Source organism: Podarcis vaucheri (assembly GCF_965113315.1).
Source record: "Podarcis vaucheri genome assembly, chromosome: 2".
In the NCBI taxonomy this organism is placed as follows: domain Eukaryota; kingdom Metazoa; phylum Chordata; class Lepidosauria; order Squamata; family Lacertidae; genus Podarcis; species Podarcis vaucheri.
In genome coordinates this window covers 43335274-43359492 of record NC_138760.1, presented here as the reverse complement: position 1 = coordinate 43359492, position 24219 = coordinate 43335274, and the positions used below count along the sequence as shown (strand labels likewise).

The 24219-nt window shown below is 42.3% G+C and overlaps 1 protein-coding gene across 5 annotated transcripts in view; it reads left to right on the top strand.

Moving 5' to 3' along the window:
* B3GNTL1 (UDP-GlcNAc:betaGal beta-1,3-N-acetylglucosaminyltransferase like 1) overlaps window positions 1–24219 on the top strand; it is a 174807-nt gene that overhangs the window by 126959 nt on the left and 23629 nt on the right. For all 5 annotated transcript variants that reach the window (XR_014217136.1, XM_082213876.1, XM_082213875.1 and 2 more), the window contains 2 exons: window positions 6969–7093; window positions 24022–24157. Coding sequence is in view for 4 of the 5 variants with exons in the window: in XM_082213876.1 (XP_082070002.1) it covers window positions 6969–7093; window positions 24022–24157 (261 nt within the window). In the remaining variant the exon portion in view is untranslated. The remainder of the gene's footprint in view (window positions 1–6968; window positions 7094–24021; window positions 24158–24219) is intronic.

Genomic DNA, 24219 nt, shown 5'->3' with positions numbered 1-24219 from the left:
GTGACATCTTAAGAACAAACAGATTTATTGTGAAATAAGCTTTGTGGATGATGAAGCAGACTCTAATCTACAAATGTTTACACTACAATAAACCTGTTCGTTCCTTATACAGTCCCAAGATTTCAGGTTGCAAGGTAAGGCTCCACTGTGTCTTTAAATAGGTCAGTAAGGAGGACTGTTTTGTAGAATTGATAGGAGTCCTTTCCTAATTTACGGGAGTTGAGTTTTGCGTGATAGCCTTGATTGAGAAAACACAACTTTTACTGCTCAATAAGTGTAGCTTTCTTGTGCTTTTGAACCATTGCCATTCTGAATTGTTTACCTTTCTGGCCTTCCCTCCTTCTAGTCAGCCTCCGCTGGAGACGGAGTAATTCAATCACTCCTGATGCAGAGAATTCCTGTGCTCCTCAGAGGAGGATGCTGATTTCCCCACAAGTCATTGCTGTAACCTTCTTTTCATTTCAAAGGCATGCCCAGATCAATAACCCATGCAGGAACATGAATGGTGGGGATGGTATCCTTTTTCTTACTCTTACGTGCTAAAGCAGAAAAGAAAAGTTGAGTATTCATAAGAGTGAAAGATGCCGCTCTTACGAATTCAGAAAGAGTGCTTAGCAGACGTGTGTGAAACATCGATCTTTGCTTGAGACTTTAATACATTTTATCCCTGGTTTTCTAGACTTCCCCATGGTCTATAGTTATCTGCCAGAAGTTCTGCCTCTGGCTTATGCGATACCTTCCCTCAATATTTCCAGACTTAATGTTAGGCATGTCAGTTTTCAAAAATCTTCAGGAGGGAGTAATTTTTAATGAATCCCAAGAACAATAGTATATTGGAAGCTGGTAGTGTTTCAACTGCAGCCTGTGAATTAAGTGGCTTTGTCCTTAATTTTGTTTCTTTCCTTGCAAGTAACCAGGAAATAAGTCTACAGAGCTAAGCTGCAGTATGTAATTCGGTGAGGATTATTAGAATAGTTTCACTTATGTTTTGTTAGTCAAAGTGGGAGAGTGTTGTTGTTATTTATTATTTAAGCCATGAAATGGGGGGGGGGCGAGATTTGGTTCCGCTTTGTCTTCTTTCTTTTTTTTAAAAAAAAAAGCTGAATCAAAGTATTGTAAGGTTGTCAAATGATTTGTCAAGGGGCTCTAGGGAAAAATCAAGACAAAACGCAGACTCTGATATTCTTGGCACATTATGGGTAAAACTGAACAGAGATCTGTACTTGAGATGTGTCCAAGAAAGAAAGTGCTGGAGCCAAATAAATTAGGCTTATGAACTGCTTTAAAACAAGCCCTTTTAGCGACGTGTCTTGATAACATGTTACTAAGCATGCTGAGGTACTCACTGAATTTCCACCGCTTTCCATGTTTAATTAGAGTATTGTTTGCCAGTGCTGTTCACATATTTCTGTTTGGGAGACTAATCCTTTAACTTTATTTCCCAAACAATGCGGCAATTATAACTTCATCACAGATTTCCTGTTTTAGGATCAGGTCAAAATGATTTAAAGGCCTATTGGGACAGGACAATGGGGTTCAGTCACACAGCTAGCAAGAGGCTTAGCAGGATTTGTATAATTCTGGGGGGAGCGGTTTTTAAAACAGTCTAAGCATGAAATTAATGTGCTGGGTCTCCGGTGAGCATGTCTCTGCTGAGATTTAAAGCACCTATGAAACTAAAATTTTGCTACAGGCCCAACACAGGCATGCATACAAATACGCAAAGATAAGCAACAGTGAAGTGAGGGCTGTACCCTCCTGCAATTGGTTTACAGGTGGAGCAGATACATGGTTAGAGGACATGAATAGTAGACTGTCACTGATCAAGCCTCTGACCCAGCCACTTGACTTTTGTATGCTTTGCTTCAGCTTAAGCCAGTTGTTTTTCTGAGGTCAGATATGTCCTCTGCCAGATACACATTGGCCTTTGTATCTCTATATTCAGTCTGTGTGCTGTTATCATTTCCACGGACTTAACTTGGACTGTCTGAAGCACATTTGATCCTTTCTGTAAGTCAATCTTAGACTCGATTCTTTAATTCTAATGCTTCCAAGTTGGTAGTATTGGACTGAGTTCCAATCAGTTCAGTGGGGCATTTAGGATTTCAGCATTCACCTGTTGAGACGAATTTTTGTATTATATATCTTTTGAAGGATTCTTGGTGTGAATCAGGTTCGTGTGATGTTACTATTTGCTGGGCCACACATTATTCCTCTCCTGATAAGTTTTGCCCACAAGCATTCAAGAGGCCATGGGTTGTAGTCAACTAGCTTTTTAACTCAGACAAATTAAAAGTATTGCTCACGACTAATTTAGGTCCATAAATTTCATTGGGTCTATGTGGGTGTATCCAGGCACATGTGCTTGCATCTGGTGATACTGCACTTTCACTATTGGGATACATGGCCAGTGGTTCTGATGCTTAGCTGCTGAACCATTACATATGTAAGAAATACGCTGTCCAAGTGTGGATGTGCAGGCTGAAGCTGCTTCCTCTTGGAACAAAGAGAAAGTTAGGTTCTGCATCTAGACTTGGCCAACATCATTTCTCCCCTGCCTACCTATTATATGCCAATTTTTATTGGGTTAAAAATGTTTAGGCATCAGCACCAGATTTCTGAGCACTTGGAATATTTCTAGCTCTGCCTTCTGCAGTCCTTTTTTTACTGCACTCATCTACTTTGTTCCACTGTTTACATCCACCAGACATGGTCGATGAAGAATTGCACAATATGGAACTTGATGAAAATAATTGCATCATATGTGTGTGTGTGTGGGGGAGAACCTTAAGTACTCGGTACGGTATGTAGTGTAATGGAATCTACAAATAGGCATGTGACCTTGGGTAGCAAGCTGCTAGATAATTAGAACCAGGTGCCTAACTTGACTTAGCTTGGAGCGTGACATGAGGAACAGAAGCAGGTTTAAATTTTGCAGTTGACACAAAGCAACACCACAGAGTTGAGCACAGGGGAAGCATAAATCTAGCTAGATGGTAGGTTGAAGGAATTCTGGTTTTCTCCTTCTGGCGGTTATGTCTTCTTTCACCCTCCCACAGCGCAGTTTTGTTACCGCCCACCGTGTTACTTAATACACCTATTAATACAAATTATAGAAACCTGAATACAATATCTTTCATGTAAGGGCTGAAGCTCAGAGGTAGAGCGTCTGCTTTGCACACAGAATGTCCCAATTCCCAATCTCCAAGTAGGCCCGGGAGAGACCCCCATCTGAAATTTTGCGAAAGCTACTGCCATTACTATCATTACTGAGATAGATGGACTTAATGTGTTGTACTCATTAACCATTATTTGCATCTATTAAAAGTTGTGTGGGTTTTTTACTAGGGGCTCTGCTCCTGCTTGCTCCACTCAACCAACCCCATCTACCGCCATGCCAACTCCCAGCTCTTTATCCCTTACCCCCAAGTCCCACAGCTCCTTCCAAACCCGCAGTCAGAAGCAAGCCAGCAGTAAATCACACTGTGCAAGTTGGAGCGAACTCTTTATTAGCAAAAACACGATCTGCGGAGGAGTGTCAGGCCTAATGAGCACAGCAACTCATCTCCAGTAGCTCTTGCCCCCATGAAGCCGTTGCTGAGACTGAAGGTCCCTGCCTCCCCACAGCTGTCTAAGTCCCCTCCTCTCTAGGGTCCCCCCCCCAAGCAAAGGGAGACAGCAACTGCCCATTGCCAATCTCTCCTCCCCTCTTTTCATGCTTCTTCTGGTTCTTGGAGACAAGGGAGAAGAGGAGCTTGTCTCAGCAGGAGGGGGAGACACCTGTGCCTCTTCACCAACCGGATTAATTTCCACTTTTTAGCCTCCCTTCTTCCCTGCTTCAGCTTTTGCCTTTGATTCTGGACTTCTTTCTGTCACAGACTCCCAGCTCACTGAGCCTCATTACCCCTTCAGCTTCCTCTTCTTCCCCACTTTCTCCCTCGTCTCCCTGTGACCACTCATCATTTTCCCACCACTGGTAAAACCAGATCTTTAATATTTCTAAACAATATAATTAACTGTGCCTCTGGCAATTCATACCCTCTTATAAGTTTAATCTCATTTATTGCAACTTTCCAAAATACCACAATTTTAGGGCATGACCAAAAATACGAATAAATCAGCACTCAATGCTCCACACCTCCAAAATGTATTCGCTACGCTGTTATATATGTTATATATATGTAGTTAATGGGACTGAAACTGCCTTGGTCACGCTTGTCGATGATCTCCTGTGGGCTAGGGACAAAGGTGAGAGCTGTTTCCTAGTTCTGCTGGATCTCTCAGCGGCTTTTGATACCATCAACCATAACATCCTTCTGGACCGTCTAGAGGGGCTGGAGCTGGGGGCACTGTTATACAGTGGTTCTGCTCCTTCTTCCTGGGCTGTGTTCAAAAAGTGTTGGTGGGGGATGAGTGTTCAGACCCCTGGGCTCTCACTTGTGGGGTGCCTCAGGGTTCTGTCCTCTCCCCCATGCTTTTCAACATCTACATGCAGCCACTGGGAGAGATTATTAGGGGGTTTGGGCTGGGTTTTCATCAATATGCGGATGATACCCAGCTCTACCTCTCTTTCAAATCAGAACCAGTGAAGGTGGTGAATGTCCTTTGTGAGTGTTTGGAGGCAGTTGGAGGATGGATGGTGGCTAACAGATTGAGGTTGAATCCTGACAAGACAGAAGTTCCGTTTTTGGGGGACAGAAGGCAGGAAGGTGTGGAGGACTCCCTAGTCCTGAATGGGGTAACTGTGCCCCTGAAGTACCAGGTGTGCAGCCTGGGAGTCATTTTGGACTCACAGCTGTCCATGGAGGCACAGGTCAATTCTGTGTCCAGGGCAGTTGTTTACCAGCTCCACCTGGTACGCAGACTGAGACCCTACCTGCCTGCGGACTGTTTCACCAGAATGGTGCATGCTCTGGTTATCTCTCACTTGGACTACTGCAATGCGCTCTATGTGGGGCTATCTTTGAAGGTGACATGGAAACTACAACTAATCCAGTACCTCTGGATGTCCTGATGCATCTTTGTTAAGATTGCAATTGCTAATATGCAGTTGTGAATTTTTTGTTGCTGTTTGAGAGACTACGTATTTTGTTGACTACCGCTCAGGTGCCCTCTTTTGATTCCCAAGGCATGGTAGGTTTCAGTGTGCTGAAAGCAGCACCTTTTTAGACTTTTTTTTGCCACTCCTGCCAACCTAGAACAATCTCGTCGTCCGATGAGTCTGAGTGCCAAACTCACTTCCATACTTATTCAGGAACATTTTCTCTTAATTCATTGTCCCAATTGTGTTGATATGTATACTTTTTAATGCGTCCATAGTCATAATACTATAGATTTTACTCCGTAATTGTTGTTTCCATTCTTCTTTCATTTCAAATTAGAAAAAGTAATTTTAGAAACCCAAAGTCTGGGTCCATGGCACTCCTAGATGTATGATTCAGCCTTAAATTATAGGGTAATTGCTGCGGGCACACTGACTTTTTAGAGAAGCAGCATCTCGGCATGTATTTGGCATTAATTGGAGGCCAAGAGCATCCAGCTGAGATTTGGAAGAAGGAGGAAGAAGGAGAAATCCCTGAATCAGAGTAAGAAGGCTTCCTTAGAATGTTGTCTCAAAAAATGAGGAGAAGGGAGGCAATTAGATCTAGAGGTTTGGTGGGGATGTTGGGAGTTGGCACGGCGACTGCCATCCATCCCACCCCTGTTGGGAACTGTAGTGTTTGCTTCATATAAGTACTGAATTCCAAGTTCTTATTTGCAGTGCCTCTGAAGAGGAACTGTAATTTCAAAATGCATTGGACCAATAAACCCTGCAGTGGGGGGAGAAATCAGCATTTCTCAAATTCAGTACCAAAGGTTCATTTAATACACATTTCTCTTAATAATCTGAAGCCAAAGGAAAATCAAGCAAAGTAACACAATGTTCTAATTATTTTAGCAATTTCATTTTGTACAGGCATTAAATGATGTGTAATAAAAAGCTAACATGCTCCTCGAATAAATATTTAGCCACCTAGCGTGTGGATAGGCATGTGGCGATTCATTTTCATTCTGATGCCACAATGCTTGAATAAATACTCCATGCCGAGTAAATCAGTTATTTATTTACATAGCACCATCACATGACAGCTTGGTAACCGAGAGTGGGATGAGAAACAAACAATATTTTGAGAACATTTGACAATTATACGGGCTGTTTTATAGTCTCAAGAGGCTGCAGTGTTGCTAAATTAAAACAGATGTTGTTTAGTCATCACCTTCGGTTATATGAAAACAAGAGGGCAGGGTTTTGAAATGGTTGTGCGGCTTAATTTGCAGCAGAATGGTACTGGGGCATGCCCATAGACCTACCCATTGAAATGGACTCTCGCATCATGAAACGATATTGCACATTTGGGAGGCTATAAAGATCCTGTCCCCATTTTGCTAAAATACTACTTTCATGGCAAAGGGATGTTTCTGATCAGATCTCTCTTTCTCATTCTCAAGAAGTTTTTGTGATGAGATGCTCACTCAGCACTGTGTTGTGTGGATGTATTTGGACATGCCACCTGCTTCTTAGCAATCTTACGACAAGCAACTGGAGATCTGGAAGGTTTGCCATTCACAGTATTATTATTACTTTTACAGGGAGCATGCAGGTGTGCTTTTGACATTGATAAAGTACAGCAAAAGGCCTGTAACATTTGATCTGTGGATGTCCTGTGCAAGAGTAACACTCTATATTAAATTAGCTTTAGGGAATGTCTCTAAATATCCATTAGATAGGTGTATGCATTGGTTCTAATGTCGAGATTTTTTTAGATGTCATTGAACACAATCACATAATATATCACACAGGATTCTTACTCCACTTTCCTTGGCGTAAACCCTATTAAATTCAATACAACTTGCTTCTGAGTAGGCATGGTTACGCTTGTACTATTACCTGTTTTGATCTGAAAAAAGTGGGGTTTTTTTCTTTCCAGGGCACCCCAGAAGACCTGCTGTTCTTTTATGAACATCTCCGAAAAGGTGGTGGAGTCTTTCGAGTCAACCAGTGCCTCCTTCTGTACCGTTACCATCCACAGGCGGCAACTCATTCAGTTCTAGAGTAAGATACGTTCCGTATCAAACTGTTTTGGATGGCGTTGGTGGGTGGGGAATCCTTCCCCAACAAAATATGCATGTGGGTTCGTATATATTTGATCATTTGTCTGTATTTCCAAGCCATTTGCAAGCATATGAGAGCCAGTGTGGTGTAGTGGTTAAGAGCGGTGGACTCGTAATCTGGTGAACCGGGTTCACGTCTCCGCTCCTTCACATGCAGCTGCTGGGTGACCTTGGGCTAGTCACACTTCTCTGAAGTCTCTCAGCCTCACTCACCTCACAGAGTGTTTGTTGTGGGGGAGGAAGGGAAAGGAGAATGTTAGCCGCTTTGAGACTCCTTCAGGTAGTGATAAAGCGGGATATCAAATCCAAATTCAAACTCCTCCATATGTGACTTGAGAATGTTGGCCTTTGAAGGCTACTTTCTTTTATTTCCTTGTAAGCTACGCACCCTTATGTTTCAATACATCATGGATTTGAATAACTACTTTTTCAGTGGTCATGTGATTTGGTTCTGGTATTGCTTTGGTTCTGGCAAGGCTGGTCGCCAAAGAATTGATGCTTTTGAATTATGGTGCTGGAGGAGACTCTTGAGAGTCCCATGGACTGCAAGAAGATCAAACCTCTCCATTCTTAAGGAAATCAGCCCTGAGTGCTTACTGGAAGGACAGATCGTGAAGCTGAGGCTCCAATACTTTGGCCACCTCATGAGAAGAGAAGACTCCCTGGAAAAGACCCTGATGTTGGGAAAGATGGAGGGCACAAGGAGAAGGGGACGACAGAGGATGAGATCGTTGCACAGTGTTCTCGAAGCTACAAACATGAGTCTGACCAAACTGCGGGAGGCAGTGGAAGACAGGAGTGCCTGGCGTGCTCTGGTCCATGGGGTCACGAAGAGTTGGACACGACTAAATGACTAAACAACAACAACATTGCTTTGGCTTAGGCAAATCTGTTATTCAAAGTTTGAAACCCTGGAATGCAAGGCCACACTGTTTAGGGGTTTTTGTTGCCGGGGGGGGGGGCGAGGGTCATTGTTGCTGTTGCTGCTGCTTTTTTGTATTTTTATTTTAGTTCTTCTTGTGATTTATGAGGAAATTGTTCAGTTTGGTTATGTATTTTTTAGTGTTTATTGTTTATGATGACTTTTGTTATGTTGTAGTTACTTTTTTTTTAACGTAAGCTGTCTTGAGCATGGTTTGAACTGCAGAAAGGGCGGCATACAAGTTAAATTATGTATGTATATACATAATATATATGTATACTGCTTGTTATGCTAAATGTGTAGTATGCAGCTATGTTTGTGTTTTTTTCTTTATTAAATTATAAGCCTGTGTGGAGAGAGGAGGAATTGTCATCCAGACCACATTGTGCAGGGAAAAGTTTATTTTTTCTTTACCCATCCATGATCAGGAGAAAAATCCCTCACTCACCCAGGCTCAACATTGAGGGTGGGGAATAAATCTCCCATTGTCACTTATTTAATTACAGGCTCAGGAGGGAATGAGGGTTTCCTTCTGATAGCATCTGTGGAGGGAAGGAATAAGTTTTTCTTCTTCCATGTTGCCATGATAATCTCTTGCCCCTTTGAGCCTGTATATTAAATGAAGGGGGAAAAGAGACATTGTTGCTTGCTACACAATTAACATAACATCTACTTTGACTCTCACTCTCATGTTGAATTCCTTTTCATGTATTGATCCCAGTATTTTGGATTTGGGACACAGGATTGTTGTTGTTGTTTAGTCGTTCAGTCGTGTCTGACTCTTCGTGACCCCATGGACCAGAGCACGCCAGGCACTCCTGTCTTCCACTGCCTCCCGCAGCTTGGTCAAACTCATATTCGTAGCTTCGAGAACACTGCCCAACCATCTCGTCCTCTGCCGTCCCCTTCTCCTTGTGCCCTCAATCTTTCCCAACATCAGGGTCTTTTCCAGGGAGTCTTATCTTCTCATGAGGTGGCCAAAGTATTGGAGCCTTCCTGTCAAGCATGCCTATTAAGAGTGCAGGTTTCATTGGCCCTACAATAACTTTTGAACTGATTGTTTCTTTGGATGGGGCGCTTTCATTGTCTCTCTTTCTCTTTAATTTGTCTTAGAATAGCCTTCTCCAGCGTGGTACCCTCCAGATGTATAATTTCAGACTATAACTCCCACCAACCCCAGCTAGCACAGTCATAGTAATCCAAAACATCTGGAAAGCACAAAGTTGAGGAAGGCTGTCTTGGAATGTATAGTGTGTCCCTCTAAGTAGGACTGGGGTTAGGGTAGGGCTGTTTTCAGTTATATGAACTAAGACAGGGTTTACCAAACTTACCGTATTTTTCACTCTATAACACGCACCAGACCATAACACGCACGTAGTTTTTAGAGGAGGAAAACAAGAAGAAAAAAATTCTAAACGAAATAGTGGATATATGATTTTTGTGGTTCATGCTGTGGCCACAGACATGTGATCTGACAGTGAGTTTGGAGTAGCCCAATGCAAAAATCCTGAGGATCCATGTGGATCCATGCTTTTTAACCACGGAGGAGGGAAGGAAGGGGAACCATGGATCCTCTGCTCACGACTGCAGCAGATCCCCCCCGCCACCCATAGGCATTCGGTCCATAACACGCACAGACATTTCCCCTTACTTTCTAGGAGGGAAAAAGTGAGTGTTATGGTGCAAAAAATACGGTAGGTCTCCAGCTGTTGTTGGACTTGCAGCTCCCATAATTTCTAGCTAGCAGGACCAGTGGTCAGAGATTATGGGAACTGATGAGACCCAAGTTTGGGAAATTAAGGAGATGGCTTAATAGGGTAGAAAAGGACTACCTCTTAGAAGCTTTAGCTCAGTCAAGCTGAGGAGCATCTCTGACTTTGGTCACACAAGGTCAGGGACTGTCTATTTCTGTTGCTCCTAAAGCTTTGCTGTTTCCAAGCTCTGCCCTGTTCCTTGAAGCCTTAAAGAACCAGCCGTTGGGGATTTTATGGAACTTCCACAATCTGTGCCCAGGGCTTCAATAAAAAACATAGGAACATTTCAGCTTTTGTGCCATTTGCTTGATGATACTTTCCCCCTAAACCAACATGATATGAAAACAGAAACTTGCAAAAGGAGGGGGGGTCAGCATTTAGTGGGGTTCAGTTAATGTAAAGGTTGCTCAGCACACAGTTATGTGAGGTTTGAATCATGACCTTCAACTGCATTAGCAGCATAATAAAATATCTTTCTGTTTATTCAATGTAAATCTGTTTTATCTCAAAGGTGCTGAGCAGCATACCCCAGTATATGTAATATTTTCCATTAAAAATGGAGGGGGGAGAGAGATTTTGTTCAGAATGACTATTGCTTCACAGCAGTGATTCTGAGATCTGCTTGCAGTTGTGCTTGTTTATATATGGAAGTAGCTAGTTGTTGCGTGGAATGAGATGGTTAAATAGAGTAAATAAATGATTTTCTAGGGATGTGTTTGATTCCATAGCTTTCGATATGAAGACATTGGAACTACATAATGAAGGCAATGTAGATGAAGAAATATGAAAGTATTTCCCTTTTATTACTAGCTACATGATGGAACTATATTTTTGATAGTTTATTAGACTTTTCCTAACCCTGTATTTCGACATGTCAAGCTTTTTGGAAGCGCATTGCTAGTTGCTGTGGCATTTTTTAAAAATGTATTTTTGGAAGGGAATTTGTTCCGAATTAACAGCAAGCTGTTACTGATTCCATTTTGCAAGGTTGTGTGGCTCAGACTCCTCTGGAATACGGCATACGTGGAGAATGTGGAAATGTCATAAAGCTGCTTCTGATGGGGTATTTGGACTGCCAGCTAAGAAGCTTCAAGTTATCTGATATGTTTACAAGCATGTGTATGTAATCCAGATTAATTTCAGTTACGAAGTAGGATCAGTAGAAAGTTACGAAGTCAGGTCAGAAGTGAAATTGCCAGAGAAAATGGAGTTTTGTCCTTCCAACCTACCTAGAATTCGACAATGGAGTTGTCACCAACTTTGATGGCTTTAAAAGAGGAAATAAGACAAATGAATAGAAGATACAGTGGTACCTCGGGTTTGTTTTTTTAAAATGGAAAATTTGGGGAGCTCTAAACAAGTGTTTTGGCTTCATAGCATCATACCTATACAAGTGGGGGGGGGATAAAAAAGGGACAAAGTTAGGGGGTCCACAAAAAAATTACCCTGCCCAATATAGATGCATAAAGATTTCTAAAGAAAGGTAGATACAATGGTACCTCGGGTTAAGTACTTAATTCGTTCTGGAGGTCCATTCTTAACCTGAAACTGTTCTTCACCTGAGGTACCACTTTAGCCAATGGGGCCTCCTGCTGCTGCCGTGCCGCCGCCATGCGATTTCTGTTCTCATCCTGAAGCAAAGTTCTTAACCCGAGGTACTATTTCTGGGTTAGTGGAGTCTGTAACCTGAAGCGTCTGTAACCCGAGGTACCACTGTATAATTGTAGATAATTTGGCTGAAAGTGTATTTAAGACAAAGTTTGTGACTCGTAATACCTGTAGCTTACAGCCAGAGTTGAAGAAATAAATCTTTGTGAAACTAAAGAACATGATTTGTTTAAAGAAAGGTGTGTCAGTTAATCTTTTCAGCAAAGGTAGCAATCAAGTCTAGATCTTCAGTGTACTGATCACAGTTTGTCAAAGCCCCCATGCCCTACAGGCAGAAACTGCGTAGTATTTGCCTTATTTTGCAACTCTCATTACAGCAAAAAAAGGGAAGTTCATGTCTGATTGGCTAGTGGGAGTTCTGAACAGTTTGGTGACGTCTAAATGTAGGAATTAATTACTGCTTCTCCCCCCACCCCACCACCCCATGAGTAATTCCCATAATTAATTTACCCTACAGAATAGATTGCTGGAAGGCAAAAGGAATCTGTGAAGTAGGAAACAGTCTCACTCCCATAGTCTTCTATGCTTAGAAGCATGGGAATACATTATCAAATGACATGTTCTCCGTGTTTATAGAATCTGAATCCTGGTGTGCATAGAAACAATTTGACAATAGTAGCAACTTGTTCATATCTTGTTAAATATATAATGGTTATCCATTTTAATGTTTCGCCTGCGGTTGTGAGCATGTTACAATATATTTTAACATTGACACAATAGAAAAGAAAGTTAAAATTTGTCAAGAAGCTTTGCATTGTTAAGCTCCTCGCCATAAAGCTCATTTTGCGTTATCCATCAGGCCAAAGTAGTTGAAGGAGGAGGTGACAGTCAGTGGTTTTCACTATTACATTAACTGTTTTTCTATAGAAGAAGGCTGTGTGTGAAATAGACGGAAGCCTAGTAGAAGAATTTGTCTTGAGTTTAATTCTGAATTACTAGAATCAGACTCATTGCTAACAAGATCAGATGAAATTGGGGGGCGACACTTTCAGGAAAGGGCAGAAATAGTAAAAACAAAGCAAAATTCTTGTTCATTGGGAATGTGAGATAAAGAGTCTCAATTTGGCACTCCTTGAGCCTTGGATTCATGTTGCTTCTGGCTATGAAATAGTAGTTAATGTGAAGACTGAAATGAACCAGTGAGAATCTTTTGTGGGAGGTGGCTTCTTATGTAACTTTTAAGAACTGCTTTTAGTTTCATTTGTTTCGGGCGGTTTCTTTAATTGCTCTTTGCAAGTTGCTGCATCTCCTTTGCACCTGCCTTGGCGCTGGGAGTCTGGGAAAGTGGCATTCCCTTATCCCCCAAGGCAGGAATCCCAGCTACTGGCCCTGGGAACGGCCCAGTGTACAAGGCAACCTAGGTGAACCGGAAACCTAAAGGGGGAAAACCCCAAAAACCCATCTCTCTTTTGACACTCCTTAAGCTACATGTTTTTTAAAAATCTATATTAGTAACATTAACTTGTGTTCATTACAGGTTTTCACAAAGCCCACACCTGTAATAATCATATAATTAGCCTGAAGGCACAGTCACACACTTCTCTGCATGAACCCAACATCCACCCACTGCTTGTCCTTATGACACAACCTGAAGCTATGAAAATATTCCCAAGGTAAAGTTCTATGATGTAGACTTTCTGATTTAACTCTCCCACAAAGGGGTGTGTAGGAGCCGGAGTGGCAATTCGCTACCTGCATGAGGTCCAAGCTCACTGTTATAGTAATAATGCATGTACAGTGGAATGCTAAGATGCTTGGCTGCTGCTTTCTTAACTCCCTACCCACACAATTTTAAACATCATTTTGCTGTTAAATTCACCCCTGCTAAAAGGAAGGCCTTCTCTTTCATTTTAGAAGGGGATTTGAATGCAAAATCCTTCATGATTCAGGAGAGGGTTCACATTGGAATCTTGCTAAAATGGAGGGCTTCCAAGCAACCAGCACCATTCTTTGAACCGTCAAAAACTGCTGGTTCAAAAATTCAGTGGAAGAATTTTGCTCAGTGGGGCGCAATATTCTTCCTCCTGATTCAGGGCAATTTCTCTTCCTCTCACTATGTATTTCCAAATGACACAGACCGCAATGTTTGGTAGCTTTCGGCACCCCTGCTGCCTTCTGCTCACACAACGTTGGATGAAACCCCTTTTCCCCCATGACAACAACTTGTGTTTCCTAGCCCAGAATTTAGTAGGTTTTTTTTGTTTTTTTTACTGCTGTGCTTTAGGTTTGATTTGCAAGAACTGTACATAAATCTAAAGATATTTGGCTTGATTCTGTGATCTGTTTCTGTATCAGGCCAATATTTTAAATAGTTTTACCAAGTCTTGTTGAATCATAGTCATTGGACCTATTTTTATTCAATCAAGGGGCTGGAAAATGTGGTGAACATGTGTGCGGAGAATGTGCTGGCTGAGAAGTAGAGAGTATCTTAGTTCTATAACTTACTTTAATGAAAATATAATTGGCACTGCATCAGCACAATTCTTACATATCAAACCATTCTATATTTAATAAATCACAAATGGACCCATCAGCCCTAGTCCTTGGTTTTCTATAGCTGCTTGGGAATCCAGCCTCGGTATGAGTCTGGATTTGGTGGCTGACAGATACTGTAATACAACGAGGCAACCATTCAGAAAGAGTTTTAGCTAGCTGGATTACTGCTTCGCTTCCAGTCATTCTTTAAAGTTTTGCTCGGCATTCTGTGTTGTCTCTTGTGTGTGAACATGTAGAAATGCTTTTTGTGCCTCGTATTCTAGTTCAGAAGCACTGATGATAAAAAAGAGTCTATTTCTTTTCGCTTACAGATAATCAGGATTGCTGGCTTTCTACCTCACTGCTCACAAATTTTGGCCACAATCTAACAACAGACAGTGCTTACGTCTATTGATCCCAGTGTCTTTAGAACATTTAACTCTGTCTTAGACTTTATTGTCTGCAGCTACTTTTTAGTTTATGTATGTTTTTAGTTCTGTACTGTACTTTGATCTTACATTTGATGCACATATTCTTGGGATCGTTCTGAGGAAGGAAGTTTTATAAATAAATACATAAAATTATCATTCATAATACAGTGGTGCCTCGCAAGACGAAATTAATCCGTTCCGCGAGTCTCTTCGTCTTGCGGTTTTTTTCGTCTTGCGAAGCACGGCTATTAGCGGCTTAGCGGCTGTTAACGGCTTAGCGGCTTTAAGAAAAAGGAAACAAACTCGCAAGAACTCGCAAGACGTTTCGTCTTGCGAAGCAAGCCCATAGGGAAATTCGTCTTGCGAAGCGACTAAAAAAACGCAAAACCCTTTCGTCTAGTGAGTTTTTCGTCTTGCGAGGCATTCGTCTTGCGGGACAGCACTGTATTTCACAGGTGAAAAAGCAACCAGATGCCTACTGCTGAATGATTTACAGCTGTTATATTAGGGGATATCTGCATTAAAGATCTGAACCAGTCTGAAACTGGTTTATATGCTGTAGCTTTCCCCAAAGAATTGTGGGAGTTGTAGTTTGGGGTGTGTGCAAAAACCTCTTTTGAAGGGTTTCATATCTTCCCGGAAACCTTCATAGAACAGGGAACCCCTTCATAGAACCCCTTGTTTTTTGGTTGGGAGCTAATGTGTTGAATTGCCTTTGGAACTGGCTCAAAAAAGTGGCATATATAGAATCCTAGATTTGGAAGGGACTCAGAGAGTCATCTCATTTAACCCCCTGCTGTTAGGATTCCTGCTCCATGATTGCAGTCATGGGATTGTTGTCTATCACATGACAGTGCATGTTTTGACTCCACAGAGTGGGAAGTGACGGAGGCAGGATGTTTGTGTTACTGTGTTCAGTGAAGTGGGACTATTGTCCTTTGTCCTTTCTCTTTGCTGTCTGATGCTAGAGAGAGAGGGAGCCATGTTGCAGTGCTCCGTGTGTGTTTATATGTAAATAAAGTAGATTAGCCAAAATGCTGAGTTGCTGAGTTCTGTTACGCAAGCTGCGAAGACTCTGCGGATCCCTAAGTGTGCTGATGTCTGTTGGCATCGATCGCTGTGATGTTCAGGCAGAAGAAAGCTTTTGAAGCTCCCGAACGGACGACCAGGAGGGAGAGAACATGCCAGTTGGGCATGTGTCTCTGCCAGGGTCCTACTTGAGTGTAGGATGAGCTCCTGACAACTGCAATGCAGGTATCTTTTCCCAATGTGGGTCTCAAAACCACAACTATGAGATTAAGAGACTTATGCTCTACCAACTAACTGAGCTAACTCACAATATTTTCTGAAGCTGATAGAAGACATCCAAGTTTATTTGGGCACATAACTTTCCTCCCTGATTTTATACTTACTATGGAAGAGTTCTCGAAATAGGAACAAACAGATTTCAGTAGGCACAAAGTACTACAGCAAGTATGCTTTCAACAAGAAGACCAGGGAGGACTGTTTGGTAAAAAAACAAGCATGTTGTAATTTTTTGTTTCCTATACCCATTCTGCAAGCTGAAATCTGATGTGTGAGGCTACAGAGGGCTATGGTGACCATTAGGCATTTGAGACCCGTCTTTCAACTACATCTTCAGTATCCATTGGTGACTGCATACACATTATTAAGCTAGTCCTTTTGTTCCACTGATGTGCTGAGTGGCAGCCCTACCTATAAATCTACTCACAGTTCTCTCCAGTCACAGGGAGAGGAGCTAGCAGTTGTTGCACTTGGTTACCACAACAAAAGCTAATCCTATATAGCCCTTGATTTTAGTTTGTCACTTTTTTGGCAAAAGTAAATGTTTTCGTCCTTCAGATAGGCTTTAAATTCTTGTAGCTTTATATTTTTAAGTGCAGAAAATTATTAGTTTTTTTATGACTGCTTTGATTTTGGGAGTGATGTGTTTGTGTTTGTGTATTTTTAAAAGGCAGATCTGGCTCCTTTTAAGGACCTAGAAGAAGGTTCTAGAGTTTCCACTACTGTCTAATCTTGGAATGTCGTGCAACATTTGTAACGTTGTGCATTAATTTTTTTCCCCTTCTGGGAATCGTGTATCCTATAAAAACTGATTAACAGACATCTGTCGACAAATGCCAGCAGCAGCTAAGCTCCAAATCAGAAGATCTTGTAACTTTGCGGTTATTATTTAAGAGATTTTTTGCATCAAGTCCAAAATTCCATTGTTAGCTAGAGGGGCAGTAAACATTACAACCCTTGGTCTCTAGACACTGTTGAAATTTCATGTGGACTGGCTGTTCCAATTGCTGCATTTATTTATGAAGAGTTTCCAAGTTGTGACACCCGTTGTGGTGATGAAGTGCTAAACTGCCATAAAAGGGGCATGTTGCACTTGCAGACGCGAAGAAACAAACGTTCACTCAACTCCTGAGATCCAATTAATAATTCCCATCAGAAATCAAAACACCTTCATGCTCTACTTATTATTCCTGCCTTTACGATTCTCATGTCATAATTAGAGGGGATGTGAAATCTTGACTCGTAAAAACTACGCATGTATTCAGTGTTTTGCAGTTTAGAAGAATATTTCTTTAAAACAAACTTATTTCCATTAAAGCATTTCCAGAAGTTTCAAATACTTCATAGCAAAAGTACTTTCTATATGGCCGTAAAGAATTGACACCTGGGCTCTGCCTTGCATAGAAGGAAGGATCCTTTAAATGACTTAACATTGAGTACTTTCAGCATTTACATCAAAGCAACCAATGTTGCTTTGTATCGAGATACCTCACACTGCGGTCCAGTTGTATTACTGTATCCAGTTGTATATGTTTAAATAAAATCAAAATGATTTATAATCGGGTGCAGGATTACAGGCCAGGTAATTCAGAACATTATGCTTTTGGAATAGGTGTATGCGGGTGGTGCTGTGGGTTAAACCACAGAGCCTAGGACTTGCCGATCAGAAGATCGGCGGTTTGAATCCCCGTGACGGGGTGAGCTCCCGTTGCTCGGTCCCTGCTCCTGCCAACCTAGCAGTTCGGAAGCACGTCAAAGTGCAAGTAGATAAATAGGTACCACTCCGACGGGAAGGTAAACGGCGTTTCTGTGCGCTGCTCTAGTTCGCCAGAAGGGGCTTAGTCATGCTGGCCTTATGACCTGGAAGCTGTACGCCGGCACCCTCAGCCAATAAAGCGAGATGAGCGCCGCAACCTGAGAGATTATGATTCTAACATGTTTAAGTTTCAATGTCCCTCTTGCTAGTTCCTCTCCATGCATCTAGCCCAGGGGTCTGCAACCCGCGGCTCCGGAGCCGCATGTGGCTCTTTTACACCTTTGCCGCAGCTCCGGGGCGGATACTAGCAAGGGGAGGAGGCGCATTGTGCGCCCCGACACTCCCCACTGTGGTGGGCGCTGTACTGGCTGTGACGCCGCATGGGGGCGGTGCATGCGTTAGTCACACACCGTCCCGACGTCACCTTCCCGCCCGCTGTCAGATCGCGGCTCTGGAGATATATTTGTTTTAAATGTCGCAGTGGTTTTGCGGCTCCCAGTTTGTTTTTTCTTCGAAAATGGGTCCAAGTGGCTCTTTTTGTCTTAAAGGTTGCAGACCCCTGATCTAGCCCATAACAGATTGTTTCTCTGAGTGAATTTACACCCATGTTTTAGAAGTTCATTGGGTATGTCATGGACATACAGGATAACATTTGTTGGATCTTCACATCCTTGTTCTTCCTATACACAAATGGCAAAGAGCAAATGCTCTCAGACATTATTTTGAAAGGGGAGAAATGTCCCCACCACTAGTACCTCTACAAAACATCTACCACATCTGCCTTGGGATATTGCTGGCACTGCTTTATTTAATCTTGTAGATCTCACCACTGGATAGAAGGACAACTATGTACTGCTGTTGTGATCCTGTCAAAGCCCTGGTTTCGCTGTGGAATAGTGAGATGGAAAGGGCCATCTACACACCACTCCTAAGCACCATCTCTGGCCTTGGAGTGTCTGGTTTAAAACCTCCTTTGCTGTGGGCAATGAAGCAGGAGTGGTGTTGGTTAGAACAGAAGTCCTGGTTCAAATCTGACTAAATAGAGCCATGGGTGCATTCTATGTCCCTGCCACATGGCAGTGACGGTAGCAAACAGAGCTCCCCTCTCTGCCACATCACCCAGCAGAGCTTTTTAAATCCAGATCCAAACCTGTAAGAGATTTCTGAATCAGTTTGAGGAGGAAATTGCTCAGGGCTGTGCTAAATTTGCTGTCACTATTGGTTCAGGTGTGTTGGAGGTCTCTAGAGCACCTTCAAACAACTTGTGGGATTGGTTTCAGTGGTTGCAATCCAAGGATGTGGACATGACGTTTGCAGTGGCGAGGACTGACTGTGTGTTCATCATAGCTCATATAATCAGCAGGTGAGGCCTTGGTGGTGGTGCCAACACTCGGGACTGACTGGTTGGTGGTGACCTATTCCGTGGTGGTTCCCCATTTGTGGAGCTCTTCCCTAGTGAGGTGCATCTGTCTCCATTATTGATTTTGCAGGGGGGAAACCTTAAAAGCATTCATTTTTACCCATTTGATGGCTGAAAGACACTGTTCCCGGCAAACCTGAGATCACTGTTTAAGAATGTTTTAAGCTGCTTTGTAGAATGTTTCAAAACTATGGGGGGTTGTAGCGTTTGATCATTGTCCGCTGCCTTAGGGTCCTTTGGAGGGAATGGTGGGATATAACACAGTCAATCAATCAATCAATCAATCAGTGTGAATCCACCTCCATTCAGTGGCTGATCTGATGACAGGAGCATGAGTGAGGCAAGCTACAAATCTAGTTTTGACTAAAACAGGTATTGTACCTTGGAGACTTGTAAAAACATGTGTTATGGGATGATCCATTACTTCACCTGTTTGTGGTTACTTTTTACTCAGTCAGGCTCGGGCCTGCATTTGATGCAATGCATGAGGTGATTTGTGCGTGTGTGTTTATTGATTGTGTGGCAACCTGGCAGTGATGTGGTGGGCAGGAATGAGTGATCACTCCTCACATATCATGCACTTCCATCCTCTGCCCGGTTGCCATTTTGCGCATGAAAGCTCACAGCATAAAATCAACCAGAGAGTAGTTCCATGTTGAACGAGGCCTTTTTCAGTCTGCCTTGCATAAATTCTCTTTGCCCAAAATTGCATTTCAGTGGTTTGTATATTAACAATGTTGATAGTTACTGAATGATTTTGGAAATTCATAAAATTCATAACCAAGTGTTATGCTATTTTGCACAGGTCTTCTGCAGATTTAATAAAGGTTTAGCAGTGATTAATGACTTGGACATTCTATCCTGCCAAATTAAGATCCGAAGGAGAGGCCTTAACTGTCAAATGTGAAAGTAGGATTTCTGTTTCAGCAAACCACACATGGGTTTGTCTTTTCAGCTCTAGAGAAGTCGTTTTTTAAAGGGTTTGGCTAGCCAACAGTGCAATAATCAATCTTTCGTCCCTGGAGACCAGGCTGCTACAAATCTTACTTTAGGTGAAAAGTTGAAGAATTTGATTAGTTGGTCTCATCCCAGCTCCCCTTTTCCCACATTTAACAGTTTGGCACAAGTCGCAATCTTTTGTTATGGGAGGCCCAAATTTGAAACAGTGGGGAAATTTCTGTTCAGAATCAAAGTATCTTGACAGCAGTAAGTGTGCTAGCTTAGACACAGTCGTTTTTGTATCTAGCTAGCTCTGTTGATCTTGTAGTGACAGAAGCATATTCCTCTTCAGGGTGTGCAGTGCTTCCAGTGGAGCATTTTTTCATTAGAATATACGGATTTAAGAGTCCTATTATATCAGACCAAAGTCTACCTGATCCAGCTTTCTGTTTCTAAGTATGGCAGCCAGGTGCCTCTGTGAAGCTTACAAGGCAACACCTGCCCCCTGTTGCTTGCCTCCAGTAGACCACATCAGACAGCCATTGGCCCTAGATTAGCATTTGCCTTTTCTTAACCATTTGGCTGCCCTTTTCTGTATGATTTCTATTCTACCCTGCCACTTGGTTCCTTGAAGTTCCAAGATAGCTCACAATCATACTGCAGTAAATAATCCATCTATTTAAATGATTTTGTGAACACAAACTAAATTAAAAAATGATGGTTGGTAATTGTGAGAACAGACTTAGTGTTGTTTTCCCCCCATCTCTGGATTAACTAACAAGATGCTTAATGCAATTCTATGTAAAGCCTACTCATTTGTGGTTTCCACTGTTCAATGCAGTTTACTCCTGGAGAGGTGTACATAGCATTTCATCCTAAAAGAACATGCAAGGTTAATTCCACAATTTCCCATGTGGCCCAAAGAGATTTTGAATTACAACAAAGAGCCCTTTCATTTAAATGTTTGCTTGGGGTTTACTAATTTATACAGTCGTACCTTGGAAGTTGAATGGAATCCGTTCCAGAAGTTTGTTCAACATCCAAAGCGCTGCTTCTGATTTGCTGCAGGAAGCTCCTGCAGCCAATCAGTAGCCACAGAAGCCCCGTCGGACGTTCAGCTTCCAAAAATAGTTCTCAAACCGGGACAGTCACTTCCAGGTTTGTGGTGTTTGGGAGCCAAAATGTTCAAGAACTAAGCTCTATCTAAGCACAATAGTTTGTTTCCAGTTGTGTCCATCCACTCATGGAAAGCTTTCTTTCAGCAGAGGCTTCTTTGAACACAGAAGAAGGAAGCTCTTTTGACAGATTCTTTCTTCGCTGTAGAACTGCTTACACCAGGGATCAGCAAACTTTTTCAGCAGGGGGGCGGTCCACTGTCCCTCAGAACTTGAGGGGGGCTGAACTATAAATTTTTTTGGGGGGAGGGGGGAATGAACGAATTCCTATGCCCCACAAATAACCCAGAGATGCATTTTAAATAAAAACACACATTCTACTCATGTAAAAACACGCTGATTCCCAGACTGTCTGCAGGCCAGATTTAGAAGGCGTTTCGGCCGGATCTGGCCCCCGGGCCTTAGTTTGCCTACCCATGGCTTACACCCTTCCCCCCTCCTCAATTTGCCCCAGAGGATTGGGGTGCTTTCTAGAATTGTTTGGGTGGTAGTGCATGGCTGCTGCAGGAGAAAGCAGGAGTATGCCAAAATCGTCTCCTCCCCACTATTGGAAATAAATTTATTCTACCTAACAATGACAGGATTATTTTTAAACATGATTTGGCAACTTAGTTAGAATATAGAGAAAGAATCCTCAGTGTAAACTAGTGTTCTGTGCTATGGTCATTTTTCTTTATGCCATACTAGGTAATAACATTCTGAAATATTACTTTTATGGTGGGAATGATTACTTAAGAAAACACTCAAAGCATGATGGAAGACAGTGAGAAATGAGCCTAATCAAAACGAGCATAAATTCTTGCAAACAGAACTGATTTTACCAAATTGTAGGGAAGGGATGGGCAGAGGGGAGAGAGAGTACTGCCTGCCCTGGGTCTGTTGAGGGTGCTTAAAATTGATAATCCTAACCTATTCTCTGCGTTTGCAGATGTTTCCTTGTTATGGTTGCAAAGCATGTGGATTCAACATTTCAAATAGGTCCAGTATTTGCTTATGTTATCTGGTGTTTATATGTGCCAAATTGGAATTTTATTTTGTAAGTGCAGACATAAAAATACACTTGGACAAAAAGACATCTGCCAGCTTGCTATAAAGCCCACATTTTAGCAATACTGTCAGGTTTACAGTGCTATTAGTTGGCTTTCACTACAATTTATTCTCTGGCTCCTATACTGTCAGTGTGCTCATTTTGTGTGTGAAAGAGAGGGCAGGGAGAGGGAGAGACTGTGCTAAGGAGATCACTCTGGCAGCAGAAGCATTCCTGCTTGCCTTCTGGAATGATCTGCCCTCTCCCACACCGTCCCCCACTGTTCCAGGGGTTCTGCCCCCAAATCAGTTTGGGGGCACATGATGAGTGTGTGGGAGGAGGGGGAAGAAGAGGGAAAGCACACACACACACACACACACACACACACACACAGTACATGCATACACACCAAACCACCACCATCACAAAACTGTCTATCTGTGTGTGTTCCTCTGTCATATTTATTCCATTATGACTGTGTTATCCTTTCACTTCTTGAACACATATTTAATAGACTAAGAACTATGACTTCCATTTGATAACATAATATAGGGAGCAACAACTGAGGATGGAAGGGAGGTGCTATTCGGGGGTGAAAGAAAGTTTAGCTCTAAGGCCCTTCGTGATTAGCAGTTTTTACACTTTTCCTAAATAAAAAAAAAAAAGATTTTTCTGAGAATTTGAGTGCTGAGTGTGTTCAGAGATGGGGTGGGGGGTTGTATGTGTGCACTGCTGCACACTGCAGTTTATGGGGAAAACAAACCAAATTTTCAGACATATGAACAGAAGACCAAGTATTAGAAGCCCCCCCCCCCACCCTTGTTTTTTGGTTTTCCTCTCTGAAATGCCTTTAGATTTTTTAAAGATCACCTTATAAAACAGACATCCATTAAGTTCCAGAAAACACGCAGAGTATTAACTTGTGCAAAACTAGCCCTGGGAAAGAGCATGTTTTTAAATACATGGTCCAATTAGTTCTGCCGCATTTGAGCACTTAAAGAAAGAGCAATTACAAAACACCTCAAGTTGGGGGGTGCTGAATGGATTGTGGGCGTTTTTTCTCCCCATGGTCTCTCTCATGGAATGAAATCCTGTTCAGTTATATTCCACCAACATCTCACACACAGATATTGGTGTCAGTTTAATAACTCTTGCCAATAGTGCCAATTTAGAAACAACAACCCATTGCTGAAAAATGTAAGTTTTTTGTTCATTTGACATTTGTGCTTAGGGTTTACAAAATTTTATTATTATATTTTGGTTCAGGTCAATAGGGTGTTTCCCCCTCTTAACTATTTTTAATTTCAGTTGTGTTGCATTTAGCTTCCTTTTCTTAAAAAAAGAAACATTTTCAGTACGGTATATTCCTTAGGATTATAGGAAGCTGCCTTATACCAAGTCAAACCTCTTGCTCCCTATTGCCTCTGCTGACTGACAACAGCTCTCTGGCAGGGGTCTCTCCCAGCCTTCTCTGCAAAGTCCAGGTATTGAGTCTGGGGCTTTTTGCATGCAGAGCAGATGTTTTACAACTGAGCAATGGCTCTTAAAAGAACCAGTGCAGCGTATCAATTCCTTGGGGTGATCTATGTCAGATATTTCACTCTCCCAGACAGCTCAGGGCATCTTACATACAATGCCTGGTGGCCATCCATCCAAGTTGGATAAGACAACAGCTAAGAATGTCTTGGGCATCCTCCTGCTCCTTTTGTTCAACTTTTGGCAGCTTTAATGGTCTTAATTGTAACCTATTTCGCAGCTTCATGTTCCTATGATCTGAGCAGCATGGGCTGATCATGTCCTAAAACCTACATGTTGAGAGTCTTCATCTCCCAGAGACATCGAGTTTACTATTTACACAAGGAGAATGTTTCCCTGGTGACAGCTTTCGGCTCCTCTGGCAATGTTGCTGGTCCGTTTTCTGTGCAAGTGTCTTTGGAATGCACTGTGTCTTACTGAAGAGGAGTCTTGGTCTCTCACTCTTTCCCTCTATTTCTCAGGGGAACCATCTGGACACACCGTGTCTTGTTTCTGGAAGAGAGAATCCTCAGTCGGTGGACTTTCTTCACCATTTGGAATGCTGGCAAACAGGGAAGGAAGCTCTTTAGGAGTTTGACTCCAGCTAATCAGAAAAAAGTGAGTTTACAAGGAAAATGCACACATGAATGCTGCTTAATAAATGTTCATTCTTGCTGCCA